This window comes from Eretmochelys imbricata, chromosome 13 (genome assembly GCF_965152235.1).
Source record: "Eretmochelys imbricata isolate rEreImb1 chromosome 13, rEreImb1.hap1, whole genome shotgun sequence".
Lineage (NCBI taxonomy): Eukaryota > Metazoa > Chordata > Testudines > Cheloniidae > Eretmochelys > Eretmochelys imbricata.
In genome coordinates, this window is record NC_135584.1 from 16,465,589 (window position 1) to 16,481,127 (window position 15,539).

The 15,539-nt window shown below is 45.7% G+C and overlaps 1 protein-coding gene across 1 annotated transcript; it reads right to left on the reverse strand.

Annotated features, from left to right (window-relative positions):
* Positions 1–9,041: 9,041 nt before the first annotated feature.
* Positions 9,042–14,645, reverse strand: CEBPB (CCAAT enhancer binding protein beta). Its single transcript, XM_077832332.1, has one exon. The coding sequence runs from the start codon at positions 14,429–14,431 to the stop codon at positions 13,463–13,465; it is 969 nt and encodes a 322-aa protein (XP_077688458.1). The 5' UTR covers positions 14,432–14,645; the 3' UTR covers positions 9,042–13,462.
* Between the last annotated feature and the right edge of the window lie 894 nt (positions 14,646–15,539).

Consider the following 15,539-nt stretch of genomic DNA (forward strand, 5'->3'; position numbering starts at 1 on the left):
GTCCATTTGGGTCCATTTCACAGTCATAAGACTTTAAAAATTGTAAATTTAATGATTTCGGCTATATAAATCTGAAACGTCAGGGTGGTGTTATGGTAGGGGTCCACAAAAGGAGTTGTGGGGGGGTCACCAGGTTACTGTGGTGGGAGGGGCAGTTTGCAGTACGGCTACCCTTACTTCTGCGCTGGTGCGGCTGGTGGCAGCACCGCCTTCAGAGCTGGGTGGCTGGAGAGTGGCGGCTGCTGGCCGGGAGCCCAGCTCCGAAGGCAGCGTAGAAGTAAGGGTGGCAATACCATGACCCGCCTCCCCTCGACCCCTGCAACATTCTTTTGGGTCAGGGTCCCCCAATATGAGAAACGCTGATCTCCCCCCTGAAATCTGTATGGTGTCGGGTAAAAGCACACAAAAGACCAGATTTCACGGGGGGAAAACAGATTTCACGGACTTTGAGGCTTTTTTAATGGCCATGAATTCGGTAGGGCCCTAATCATGGCAATTTAGTGAGCTGGTGTTGGTGTTGTCCCCAGTGAATGCTTTACAATGTGACCTTTTTATCAAACAAACAAAAGAACTCTGGTTTATAGTCAGCACGCTAACCTTTAGAATGTGAACTCAGTGTGAACAGATGCAAGGATGTCCAACTGCGTCTGTTGACAGCCTGAAACAATAGTTCTAAGAAATGCAAATTTACCCCTTTTCTGGCCTGAAACAGCAGCTCTGAGAGGTGCAAATTGCGCCTGTTCATCTCAGAACATGTTGATTCTGAAGCTTGACAGTGAGCATTTAGATGCCAACTTCAACTTCGTTAGGTATTTCACTGTCTACTGTGCATCGTACCTCGTTTTGGCCTCCCAAGTGGGGTGGAGCCTGGGTTGTGGGTGGAACCTGGGAGAGTACCACCACTATGGTTTCAAGTCTGACCACTGCCTTGAGTACTAACTGGATAATATGATTAGCGTATCTATAGGCCTTCCATGACCACAAGTGGACTTTGTCTGTTGACTTCTTATTGACTGGACACTCCCCAGCCCCAATGCACATGTGATGTGATGGCAGCCCCTGCTGACGGGCACATACGCTCATTTTGGAGCAGCAGAATGATGTATTTCCCCGGCGGCCCATGCAGTGTCGAGATGGTACAAGGCTCCAGTGCTGCATTGGCACGCTCTGCTACCCCCCTTTGTAAGGTTTGTAAAAGCTGGAGTTTGCCCTGAACCGTCGTCTTTTTTTGTTTGTGTTTGTTTAAATCCAGACATTTTCACTGTGTTCACAATAATAAAGTGAATCTAGGGCCAATAAAACGTGCCTAACTGACAGGCCTGAAGACTGATCAGAACAGGTAGGACAGCAATGCAAGCATCCCCCACCTAGCCTCACCCTTCCGCACTAGTGGGCCTCAACCCTGCCCTGGAGGGGCCACCTGGAGGGCTGAGAAGGGAGTTCCCTCTCCACGTGCAATAAAAAGGCTGAATGCTACAGTAAACAAGTCAGTCTTATGGCTGCTTGCTAGCTGATGAGCCCGATAATAAAGTGCTCAGAGGGCTTGCACAGAAGAGCACCTGCTGCTGCTGTGAAAACTGCATGGCGCTGAAGGTGCGAACAACACAGCAGCCAGTTGCTGTGGTTTTGCCTTTAAGAACGTGGCACAAAAGACTGGAGCAGCAGTGGGGCATCACGTCGGAAGGAGGTTGGGGCTGGGCTTTCTATTGAGGAAAACGCCCTGCCAGTTCAGCTCAGCTCATGCTCTCTCTGTTCCCTTCTGCCACAAACAGCTCTCTGCCCCTTCTCTTCATTCTCCCTGGGCCTGGAACAGCCTCCCCGGCCCCGTGGGGTCATTTAGCCTCGCTTCCGTCTTCTAAACCCTCCTTAAAACCCAGGTCTATTGGCCAACCCCCTTTCAGAGCTCACCCCTGTCCCTGCCCTCTCGCCACACTACTGTGGGCCTGATTGTGTCCCCCTTGCTTGTGTTGAATGCTACCTCACAAGCAGTTCCACTGAAATCAGTGGGGTCACTTCTAGGGGAAGGTACAACTTGGCATGGCACGACTGGGCTCTATCTAGTAACAACAAAAAAGAGCTAGCAAGAGGTTAGATGGTGTCCCGAGGACACAGATTCTAGTAAAGGGGCAGCATGCTGTTGCACTGCCCCAAGAGTGTTTCTTTCACTCTGTGGCCTTGGGCAACTCACTCCATCTCTCCAGCTGTAAAATGGGAATAATTAGACCTGCCCATCTGCATAAGGTGCTTTGAGAGCCATGGACGAAAAGCCCTACAGAATGCTAATTGTTGTTATTACCTTACCTGTACAGCCTCATGCTTATGGTGCTGTAGAAATATAATCATGCTTTTCAGGAATTACTGGCAACAATTAGACTGGCCATTGCATGCTGCTGCCTGCACCGCTGCCACTCTCTGCACCTGCTTTATCCATTGCCTTCCAAGCCGCAGAAGTGCATAGATCATGGCACCAGGTCTTGCTGATCTAGAATGGATTATTGCTTAGGAAGCCTCTGATTCCTGGCCAGGTTCTAACACTCTGCTCTGAAATATCAGCTTGCCCAGCCCTTGCCAGCACACATGATAAAGGGCTCTCCTTACACCATTGACAGTAAATCAGGATTCCTTTTGGCCCATGTGAGTGCAAGTTGATCTACAACATCTCACTTAACACCTTTCTGAGCATCCAGTTCCTATGTTACATTTCCCTCCCTGCTGCCTATGCATAACCAACTGCCACATCACAGCAGTAGCCAACAGGCTTGTCAGCTGCATGTGAAAATCTAAAGGCCCCAATTCAACAAAGCATATAAGCACATGGTAGCCTTTAACCACGTGTTTACATTCACTTCTGTTCAGCAAAGCACTTAAGCATATGTTTAACTTTATTATAGAATCATAGGCCTGGAAGGGACCTTGAGAGGTCATCTAGTCCAGTCTTCTGCACTTGTGGCAGGACTAAGTATTATCTAGCGCAGGGGTTCTCAAACTGGGGGTCGGGACCTCTCAGGGGGTCACGAGGTTATTACATGGGGGGTCGCAAGCTGCCAGCCTCCATCCCAAACCCTGCTTTGCCTCCAGCATTTATAATGCTGGCAAGTATATTAAAAAGTATTTTTAATTTATAAGTGGGGTCACACTCAGAGACGTGCTGTGTGAAAGGGGTCACCAGTACAAAAGTTTGAGAACCACTAATCTAGACCATCCCTGACAGGTGTTTTGTCTAACCTGCTTTTAAAAATCTCCAATGATGGAGTTTCCACCACCTCCCTAGGCAATTTATTCCAGCATTTAACCACCCTGACAGTTAGGAAGTTTTTCCTAATGTCCAGCCTAAACCTCCCTTGCTGCAGTTTAAGCCCATTGCTTCTTGTCCTATCCTCAGAGATTAAGTACAACAATTCTTCTCCCTCCCCCTTGTAACAACCGTTTATGTATTTGAAAACTGTTATCATGTCCCCTCTCAGTCTTCTCTTCGCCAGCATAAACAAATCCAATTTTTTCAATCTTCCCTCATAGATCATGTCTTCTAGACTTTTAATAATTTTTGTTGTTCTTCTCTGGACTTTCTCCAGTTTGTTCACATCTTTCCTGAAATGTGGCGCACAGAACTAGACCCAATACTCCAGTTGAGGCCTAATCAACGCAGAGTAGAGCGGAAGAATTACTTCTCATGTCTTGCTTACAAGACTCCTGCTAATACATCCCTGAATTATGTTACCTTTTTTTTGCAACAATGTTACACTGTTGACTCATATTTAGCTGGTGGTCCATTATGACCCCCCATATCCCTTTCCGCATTACTCCTTCCTAGGCAGTCATTTCCCATTTTGTATGTGTGCAACTCATTGTTCCTTCCTAAGTGGAGTACTCTGCATTTGTCCTTATTGAATTTCATCCCATTTACTTCAGACCATTTCTCCAGTTTGTCCAATTTGTCATGGGCTTACATATTTTATTGAACCGGGGTCCAATGCTGGTTGCCGAGGTTAGGGTGACCAGATGTCCCAATTTTATAGGGACAGTCCCGATTTTGGGGGCTTTTTCTTATATAGGCACCTATTACCGTCCACCCCGTCTCGATTTTTTACACTTGCTATCTGGTCCACCTAGCCAGGCCAACTGGAGGAAGATAGCATCTGATTCGCTCCCCAGCTGTGATTTGCGTTCATCCCCTGGATAGTACAAAATGGTGCTTCCTCCCCTCTTTGCACAGAGAGCCTGCGAAATTACCCTATCCTCAGACAGCTCCACATTCCTCCTCTTGATTGATTGTGTGTATGCTAGGTGCTGTACAAACAGAGGACACTATCACTTCCCCAAAGACTATACAATCACAGGCCTCGATATGGCAAAGATTTATGCATCTGCTTATCTCTACTTTCATGAATAGTCCCACTGAAGCCAATAAGACTGCTTGGGTGCATAAAATTAAGCATGTCTTTGTGGGATCAGGTCTAAAACGATGGTGGATAGATAAAAAAAACACTAGACAAACAGGATCCAGTTCAAAATTCCCCTCCCTGCTTCCAAAACCCTCCAGCTGAATTCTCTGACCTAGGTTACGTCTAGTGCGGTGTCCTTTCTCATAGGTGTAGCAGCCCTCTCTCCATCCTTCCAAACTATTGGTGCAAGAGCCTTCTTCTCTGCAGCTCCTGCCATCCCAAACAGCTGCCCCTGTACCTTTCCAGTGCAATGGCTCACCATCAGTTTTCATCTCTCTCCCTTTTCCCCCTTTTATAGCACCTTCCATTTGAGGCTCTCAGATGCTTTACAATCTTTAATAATTTATCCACTCAATAGCCTGACGAGGAAGAATAAATCTTATTTTTCTCCATTTTACAAATAGGGAAACACAGATGAAGCACAATTAATTTTTCAGAAAACTGCATGTATCGTATGTACAAAAATGTACATACTTTTGTGTGCTTATTTAACCATGATTTATGAGTAGTCATGGTACACACAAATGACTGGTTAGATCTGTATCAGAGGAGTAGCTGTGTTAGTCTGTATCCACAAAAACAATGAGGAGTCTGGTGGCACCTTAAAGACTAACAGATTTATTTGGGCATAAGTTTTTGTGGGTAAAAAACCCCAGTTCTTCAGATGCATGGAGTGAAAATTACAGATATGGGCATAAATATACTGGCACATGAAGAGAAGGGAGTTACCTCACAAGTGGAGAACCAGTGATGACCAGGCCAATTCAGTCAGGGTGGATGTGATCCACTCCCAATAATTGATGAGGAGGTGTCAATACCAAGAGAGGGAAAATTACTTTTGTAGTGAGCCAGCCACTCCCAGGCCCTATTCAAGCCCAAATTAATGGTGTTAAGTTTGCAAATGAATTGTAGCTCTGCAGTTTCTCTTTGAAGTCTGTTTTTGAAGTGTTTTTGTTGAAGGATGGCTACTTTTAAATCTATTATTGAATGCCCAGGGTGATTGAAGTGCTCTCCTACTGGCTTTTGTATGTTACCACTCCTGATATCTGATTTGGGTCCATTATTCTTCTACGTAGAGACTGTCCGGTTTGGCCAATGCACATTGCTGGTTAGATATGAAACAGGTCGTTTGCACCTGCCATTACTGCCACTGCATTCACAATTGGAGCTACGCATATGTGCATACATCTTCCTGTAAATATAGGCCTAACAAACTTCTAAGTCATAGTTAATCAGTGGCAGAGCCAGGCCTAGAACCTCCGCCTTCTGATTCACAGGCCTATGCCTAACCACATCATTCATCCCCATTCCTCTTCATTTTTCTCCCTGTCTTACATTGTTAATTATTTAACTTTGCACTGCTGTTGTTATTTGGCTCTCTAAGTGTCTGGGAATACAGTGTGTCTGATGGACACTGTGTACATACACAGCTGTAGTGTTAGTCTTTTGTCTTCCATTCTGGTTTCTCAGAACTAGGGGCCTGATGCAGCACGTGTTTAACTTTAAGCACAGAAGTATTCACTGCCACCATGGCTTATTAGCAATAGCTGAAGTGGCAGGCATAGTTGTAGGAAAGATATCTTCATTGAGCATGCGGAGAGGCCTGTCTTTACAGGTTGAGGCGCTAGAGTTTTAAGTGTAAGAGGACTGGGCCAGCTTGCACTCTTGGGCCCCCTGGTACCAACTGCTAGACGAAGTCCCTCTTGAAACGTGACCTTCTTTCTTTAGTTCCATTAATTATTCTATAGTGAGCTGTTCCCTCGACTTCATTGTGACTACTCAGGTGCTTACAGTTAAGCCTGTATTAAGGACCTTGCTGAATCATGTTCTAGATTAGCTTTCTGTCTTTTTGTTTTCTAAAAAGCCCATAAGGACATAGACAGCCAATATTTCACCAACCTGAATAAGACACCTAGACAATTAGGAGTGGAGCAAATCAGTGTCAGAAACATCCACCCCCAGAACGATTGTCTATGGCAGACGCTGGGGAACTTAGCGAAACAACTTTTCTATTAGCTGGCCAGCAGTGCTTTTCCCCTCTGCCTGTTGAATGAGCTCCAGGCACTTTCTCTTGTTCCTGTGATTCCCTTTCTGATTTACTTCAGCCAAGTAATTGTTTCATCATGTTGCACAGAAATATTTTCCCAGTGCATCACTGTGACATTCATTTCTGAAACCAATGCTCCTCGGCTCACTGATACATAACATAAATCATGCTCCCTGAGCTTCTGCAGACCCAGATCACAGGCAGCCCAGCATAGGAGGGAGCGGTCGGTAGGTTATAAACCAGAGGGATTTTTACTTTATTTTTAGAGTCCTATTTACTGTATCAGTAATTTGGAGGCATCGTTGATGAAATACCTACCACAGGCTTCATTATCTGCTGTTGCAATATACTAGTAAGCCAAAGTATTTATAGAAAATAAACAAGCCATGATGGTGCTGGTTTTAAAGGGGGGGACAGAAACCATTAAGCTCTGTTGGCCCTATCAATGACTTTATTTCCTCACTTCACTCTGATTGGCTCAGTGTGCAGACTTCTTCTATGTTAGAGCCAATCAGAAACAGGTCTGTTCACAAAAAGTCAGTGTTTTTAAAGAGCACTGCATACAGGGAATATGTTGGATTTATAAAGGCTATTTTTTTTAACTGTATTAATTGCATGAAATTACAACATGGGACCTAAGTAAAACCCCAGGTGCAAACACCCCTGAATTTTGAGGAAGTACTTTGATACCAGGGTGACTGACAGGGGCCTTCAAAATATCACAGACAGGAGATGAAGGAACAGGACAGGATGACCAAGACCACCATGTGGATCAAAATGTGTATCTAGATTCTGTCCCTTTAATGGGCTGAGCAAAACCGGATCTAAACACTCCAAACTTTGGGGAAGTTGAAAGCAGATGAAGATCAGAACATTTTGGCTCTCAATTGGTGAAATTGGTGGCAGCCAATTGAAGGTCTGGGTCCAAATTCAGCTCTGGGGTAAACGGAGGCACCTCCATTTGTGTCAGTGATATCATTTATATCCGAGAAGAATTTTACCCCTCCTGTCTCAGAATATAATCACCCACTTTTCTAGGGGGGAACAGAAGCTTCCATAAAATAGAAAACAGTTGAGCAGGCAGGTGGTAACAGTTTCCAAAAGGCACTTTGGTTGTGAATGAATCACACTGATGGAGAGTCAGAATTAGGATGAACTCAGCGGTTTCACTTCACAGAAACTCATGAATACATTTCCTTTGGCTTTGGTCCATGTAGTATTACACCCCCTAATATTATCTTTTGAGCTTCAGGTTCAAACATATCCAGAAATTCAATGTGAAACTCGATTGCCGCTTCACCGAGTTTTGCATCAGGACCATATGGAACCATGGATTTCACATGAGTTTGATGCCAATCTAAAATGGAATCTATGTGTTTACATAGGGCCCCAGTCACTATAGCAACCTGGTGCTCATCCACCCAGTCTGGATTGAAATGGAGCCCAATTCTACCTGAGAGACTCAAGAACCTCAGGAAACATTTTGGGAGATATTATCTGAATTTGTTCCAATGCCAAGGGAATTTGCATGGCTTCGCATTCTATACAAACACTTCCCATGGCTCTAGTTATGAAGTATCTTTGGAGCTCAGCAAATAATTTGCAAAAGAAAATTTATAGCCAAATAGAGCCTCTTTTCCTATTCAGGGACTATCTGCCAACGGAGATACAATTTTCTCAAATATATTTTCTGTTTAACCTTGCCAACATATTTTATTTAACTTTTTTTTTTTTATGGACTGATCACAAATATTCAAAACTTGAGCTGATTTGTTCAGTTGTGATTGGTCATTTAAGTTTGTGGTGTTGTTTTTGTTCCCTGATTGGGTAAGTATTTTCAGCCCAAATACTTGTGGTTCTGTGTGAATTTAACTCTACTTTCCATTCACATTGGTTCCTGCAAATTTGAAACACACCAATTTGTGCTGATAAAACTGTCTCTCAAATATTTGCACAAAGCAAACATAAAAGGGTGCAAACAGGATTCATTTAAAAATTCATAGGATTTTGTTTGCATTATTTCATCCAGCTCTAATGTTTAGGAGGACTTATATATAGCAAAAGACGTTAGGGCCCAAACTGTCACTGTCCTCTACATGTTGTGTAGTCATATCATGTCAAACTGGATGCAAATCCTACCCTTTTGATTTATTCATGTTCTACACTTACTTTGTATTTATGTGACTGACTGCACAAGGTGCAGGGAGATAATTGGACCCTGAAGTTTAAAATATAAACATAAGTGATGAGGTATAATCTGGCTTCCAATTTTTTTTTCAGTTTCTTAAAGCAGATATTATTTTGAGTTGCAGTATCCTTCCTTCTAATTCAGAACTACTGCGATTGCTAGGGTAAATCTCAGTCATCAAAACTCAGTTATACTGCCTCATTTATAGTTTCCCTGGGCTGTTTTTTAGATATTTGATGGCTATCACATGATTTCAAGAAGACAAACCTGTTATTAAATTAATATACGACTGACCCTTCCAATAATCCTTTTGTGCATGTTTGTAATTTGTAAGATTGAGTTTATTAGCGTGACACAGGAAAAAATGAATGCAGACACAAACAAGAGTAATTTTTAACAATAACTCCTACTGCTGCAAATTCCAGGGGTAACTAATGGAAGGCAATGCGAGTTAAGCATCTTTAGAACGTGAAGCGACAGCACATAACATCAGCAATGCAGAAAACTATTGCTAAAATATCGGTGACACGCAGATACCAAGGTGACAAGTGTAGTACAAGGTAGACAGATTGACAGATAACTTGCTTAAAAGTTAGAACTTGTTAATATTTTTAGTTATGTTCATTTAAACAATACATTTTGAGGAATGGATTTTCTGTTGTGGAATTAAATACCACTGAATCCAAACGGTATAGCATGGGGGGGTCTCAACCTTTTTCTCTCTGAGGCCCCCCGCAACATACTATAAAAACTCTACGGTCCACCTGTGCCACAACAGCTGTTTTTCTGCATATAAAAGACAAGGCCAGAGTTAGGGCGTAGCAGGCAGGGCAACTACATGGGCCCCATGCCACGTGGGGCCCCGCGAACCTAAGTTACTCAGGCTTCAGCTTCAGCCTGGGTTGGGCAGGGCTCAGGGCCCCAGGCTTCAGCCCCATGCGTTGGGGCTTCAGCTTTCTGCCCGGGGCCCCAGCAAATCTAATGCTGGCCCTGCGTGGCAGACACCATGAAACCTTCTTGGGGGCCCTGGACCCCTGTTGAGAACCACTGGTGTAGTAGATTCAGAAGTGGAATGTAGAGCCTTTTAAAAACAGAATGTATATGGCAGGGATTTGATGTTCTCATGAGGAATATTTTATTTCTAAAGACGGGGAAATTCTGCTATCTCCTACCCCAGCAAAACCCCATTGGGTCAGCAAGCATGAGCTGGTAGAAATCAAAAATCAGTGTTAACGATAACTTGGGGGGGAAAGGACTGAAATCTGAATGGTACACACATATTTCAAAGGAGACAAAATTGTGTTCATGGGTCTCATCCTGATCCTTTACTTTAATGGGAATTTTGCTTGCATATAGACTCCTCGATCACACCCCAAAATATATCTGGCTCCTCAATGAGCATCCTCAACATAGAGAAGCAGAAGAGACAGAGCAAAGTGACAAGTGAGGTGCATGAGACTCTGTTTTCAATCACCAGGGGCTCTATTAATGGGACTCTAGATCAATATTTGAGAATGAGCTAGATTTGGACAGGGATGGTCCCCATTTCTCTGCTGTGATCATACTTCAATGAATTGCACAGATTGCTTTGTTTATTTCATTTTTGTTTCTGTTTCCCCCCAGATAACAGTCCCTGCATATTTTATACTAGGAAATCTTTTAATTGTGAGGTATTTTTTCTGAAGACTAATATTCCATGACCCATACACACCTAAAAACATTGCAAAGCTGCTCAACTGTAAGGTAGGTGGCTGGATAAAACATACAAAACCAGGGATTCATGAATTCTTATCCTGGCTTTGACACAGATGCCCTCTGAGGCCTTTGGCAAATCACAACATTTTGCTTCAGTTTTTTATCTGTAAACTAGGGGTAGTAATACCTACCTCACCAAAGCTCAGTGTTGCACTGATACATTCCATCTGAGTTACACATGGTCCAAATTAAGGGAGGCATTAGATTCTGTAGCAATAATCCAAGTAGTCTTTATATCAATCTGCATAAGTGCTGGAAATAGGGGTGCAGGGGGGTGCTTCCACACCCCCTGACTTGAAGTGGTTTCCATTATATACAGTGTTTACAGTTTGATTCAATGGGTCTCAGCACCCTCACAATAAAAATTGTTCCAACCAGTACCCCTGTCATCTGTCTTGATTACAGCTGTATGGGTCCCAGTTAAATTATAGCAATTCCAGGCTTAAAGGCAACGGGTTAGCCCATCCATCATCTCTGGTGCAACTCCACTGCTGGAATTTGGCCCACTGATTTATAATGTTATTTTAAACAAATATTAGGATCTTTAATATGTCTTCTCTTTCAATTCCATTCCCCCTCACATCTGCCCTCCACACAAAGATTTGGATGGAAATTTTGTCCTTTATAAATGAAATAAGAAATGTTCCTGGGGATATTTCCAGCCCTTCATTCAGCAACTCTAAAGCCAGCAGTCCTCCCATGTAACTCAGAACTATCACAAGTTTGATAACAAATGGGCCTTCACTGCAGAGAAGAGAATAGGATCTAAATATTAGGATAAGTTTTGTAACTAGAAGAACAGTTCAACAGTGGAACCAGTGGTAATGGGAGATTGTGGAAATCACCATCACTAGGTAGATTCAAGGCAAGACCTTACATCCATCCAGTCTGCAAGAAGCTAACCTGCCACAGTGCAGGAGGGTTGACTAGATAACCCAAAAAAGCCTGATTCTAGGGGCTCAGAAAAGCCCCTTAATTACTTTGTAAAAACTGCAAAGCAAAAGGGAAATACAGCTGCACTGAATCTAATCCCACACTCCTTACTCTTGCATAGCTCCTAGTGAGGGCTATGGGGGATTTTCATGAACAGAGAGTTACTTGATCAACTCCACTATAGACTCTAGGAGTTTTCCCTGCCTGAGGAAGATGTGATCATTGTGACTGAAAATTAAAAACAACTCCCTCATTAAACCACATATTTCGTGAGTAAAATCAGTATCAACAAACACCAAATGTAAGGCTGCTCTACATCCACTCCCAATCACTGTCCTTTACAGTAAAATATATAACAGGCAGCAAGTTCAAACCCACACCCTTAAAGAAGCAGAACCTTTGTGCCCTACTGGAAAGCACAGTATAGAGGGGTTAAGGAAATTCTTTCCTGTAGTTTTCGACATCTGGATTTAGAAGATGGATGTGCTTAGAGTACGCCTAGTATGCTGGAAAATGCTGAATAAGACCTGAACATGTACCCAACTCCCTGCACGTAATCAGCTCTAGACTCTCGTAACATTTTACAGGCACATACACAAGAGCAAACTATAGAGAGCCATGACATATGCAACTCACAGGCCTTGACAAATCCCACATAGTACAGCTGCTGGCAGAGCCTCTATTATCTTTGTCACAAAGATCTTACGGCTCCGTACATACATTCTCCTATACCCAACTTTTTACCCTAAACCACTACCACCACCGCACACCCACCTTTCAAAAACTCAGCTGTATCAGCAGCTTCTTTTAGAAACACGTTTTTAAAAGAAGGCTCAGTAGGAAATTATAGAGTTGTTCACACATTTCTCACTGGGCCTAGTTATGTGAAAGAGAGGTCCCTCATTGCTGGCCCAGCCGCCATCCAACACAAAAAATTCCATGTTATCACTATTCATTGCTGTAAACCATAGATGTCAGAAATGCTGAGTCACAAAACTGAGCGGATACAAAAACTTGAACTTTAAAGAAAGACTCCCACCTCATTTCAAGCTTCCTCATCTACTTTTTCTTTTCCCCACCCTCTCCAACACTTTAACCTTGTCCCTCACTTGAAGGGACTTTGTCAAACATTTTTCATGGTTTGGATGGCACATTTGGGTCTTGTCCTGTTGAGAGTTATGAATGTTGCAAAAATCCCAAGCAGTATTTAACTCGAGGAATTAGAGGAAATTCAGTGAGGCAGCAAGGGGGAACTGGCTGAGGCTCCTACAGCTGCTCTTCTCTGGTTCTCTCCCGGTTTTTTTGCTGAGTCACAGAGAAAGTCAAAAGGCCAACAGAAAGCCCTGATTCCTGACACAGCCAGATCTCGCTGGCATTTCAACTGATTTCATTCTGGCTTTAAAGTGCCTTTAAAATAAAACAAATTTCCTTTTTTTCCTAGCCATAAAGTTTATTAAAATTGTTCATTAATGCTTCAAATGTAGCAAGAACGTTTATAGATCCCAAAATATACATATGTGTTTTTCTTATAGAAATAGATTATTCTTTATAATAAAAAAAAACCGCAGGAACATCTTTAACAGATTACTCAATCCATGACTGACAGTTACACGAGATTGCATCATGTGTACACAGCATTCCCAGCCATGTTTAAAGGATTGCATCACTCTCGGCTTTTTCTCTCCCTCTCTCGCTCTGTTTTAAATAACACGAACATTCAACAAACTCTGCAGAGAGACCGCTTCGGGGAAAGGGGGGGCTCGGTGGGACTGTAACATAAAAAACCAACATTACCATCGGCAACTGTCATTCCGCCACAAGGTGCCGAGGACCCTCCTAGGACAAACAGGCTGCGGCGGAAGTTTCTTCCACCAAATTGCAAACGAAAGCCGACCAAAAAACAAACAAACAAACAAACCAAAACCCAAGCTTGAGTCTCTCCCCATTTCTTCCCCCGCCCCGATCCAATCTGTCCTCATAGTGGAGGGAAAAAGCAGCCACCAGATTCCCCCCCCACATCCTCCTTCCCCAAATTCAAGCCCTTTCTCCCCCTCCCAACCCCAACCACTGCGGCTGTAGCAGTGTCCAACGCTGGGGCTAGCAGTGGCCAGATGTGGCCAGCAGGGGCTCGGGCAGCTGTTTGAACAAGTTCCGGAGGGTGCTCAGCTCCCGGGAGAGCTGCTCCACTTTCTTTTGCAGCCGCTCGTTCTCGGCGGTCAGTTCCAAGACTTTGTGCTGCGTCTCCAGGTTGCGCAGTTTGGCTTTGTCCCGGCTCTTGCGCACCGCGATGTTGTTCCTCTCCCGGCGGATCTTGTACTCGTCGCTGTGCTTGTCCACGCTCTTCTTGGACTTGTTCTTGCCCCCGGGGGCCCCGGCGTAGCCCCCGCCGCCGGACTTGGAGGAATCGGACGGGTTGGGGGTGCCGGGGGGGCTGGAAGAGGACGAGGTGGACAGGTTGCCGCTGCTGCCGCTGGGCACCGATTGGTAACCGAGGTAGGAGCGCATGGTGCTGCCGTAGGGGGAGGACATGCCCCCCGGCCCCGCGCCGCCGTCTTCCTTGCGGGGCCCTTTGCAGGAGTCCAGGGACTCGAAGACCGGCTCCACTTTGGTCTCCACGATCTGGGGCGGGAAGCAGGTCAGCAGCCCCCCCGGCTTGTGGCCCTGGCCGCCGCCCGGGTGGCAGAGCCTGGGCAGGCTGATGTAGGTGTAGTCGGGCTTCTTGCTGCCGCCTTTATAGTCCTCGGCGAAGAGGTCGGAGAGGAAATCTTGGCTGCTGCTGCTGCAGGGAGGCTCAAAGTTGCCCCCTGCTGCTGCCGCCGCTGCAGGAGGAGGCGGCGGCGGCTGCTGGGATGCTAAGGGGTCCAGGTAAGAGCTGATGTCGATGGCTCTCTCGTGGTCCCCGACGGTGAGCTCGGTCATGGAGCGGCCCCCTGCCGCCCGCGGCTTCGGCTTGCTCAGAGCAGCCAGATAGTCCGTCTCGTAATAGAAATTAGCCACTTCCATGGATTTAAAGGCAGGCGGCTGGATGGGGAGGCATGCTGGGTCCCAGGCCACCAGGCGTTGCATGAAAGCAAAGGGGGGGGGTGCAGGGAGGAGGAGACGCCGCAGGGGGGGCCCCCCAGCCGCAGGATCAAGCTGCCAAAGGTGACGTGGGGGGCCTGCAACTCCTGCTTCAGTCTCTGGTGCTGGGTCCGGCTTCCCAGCTGCGCTGCCCACCTGGGCTGGCTCAGATCCGGCGGCGGCGGCTGCTGCTTCTCCTCCGGACCATCTGGTTCTAGGTCCCGAGTCCTAAAGTCTCTGACTTAGGAAAGTTCCTTTGCTGTTATTTATAGGGGCGGTGGATCCCATGGCAACAGGAACGTCACTGGCTGGCTGCCTGCCACCTGGTGCACACTTTGTACAGTTGTAATTGTAAACTACCGCCTCTAGCTCCGCGGGGGGCACTTGGTGTGTGTGACTCTGACCTAGTCATTCATAAGAAAAAACAGGGCTGGCTTCGGAGCGGAGGGGACTTATTCGCACCGTCATTAAGGGGAGGGAAAGATTTGGGCCGGAGAAAGGGATCGCAGCCTTCTCCTGGCTTCTCTCTAGCTGTTGTCAAATCTCCAGGAGATGTCACTGGGCGGTAATCAACCCTGGTGTGACCCTAGGGCATGGACACAAATGCACACACAGTGGGACACTGCATCTGCCCGTATACTAGTATGGGCTTAAACCCTTGAGTCTCTCCCCTGCCTGATCCAATCTGGCCTCATAGAGGAGGAAAAAGCAGCCATCAGATCCACCCCTGTCCTTCTTCCCCACATTCCAGCCCTTTTCTTCTCCCTCCCCAACCCAAACCACTCCGGCTTTAGCAGTGTCCAGCTGTGAGGACAGCAAGTGGCCAGATGTGGCTAATAGAGGCCAGTGTGGGCTGGATCCATTGCCTCTGAGGCTTGTGTTGTCTGTAGATTTCATCTGTAGATCTCAAAGTGTTGTGCAAAGGTGGGTGAGTGTCAGTATTCTCACTGTACATATTAAGGCACAGAGGTTAAGTGATTTGCCCAAGGTAGCTCTTCAAGTCAGGGGTAAAGCCAGGCAGAGTTGTCCCATGGGTATGGTGAATCGGGGCAACCGCTCCGGGCCCCATGCTTTGATAGGCCCGCAGGGCAATGCGATTGGCTGGTGTAGTCGG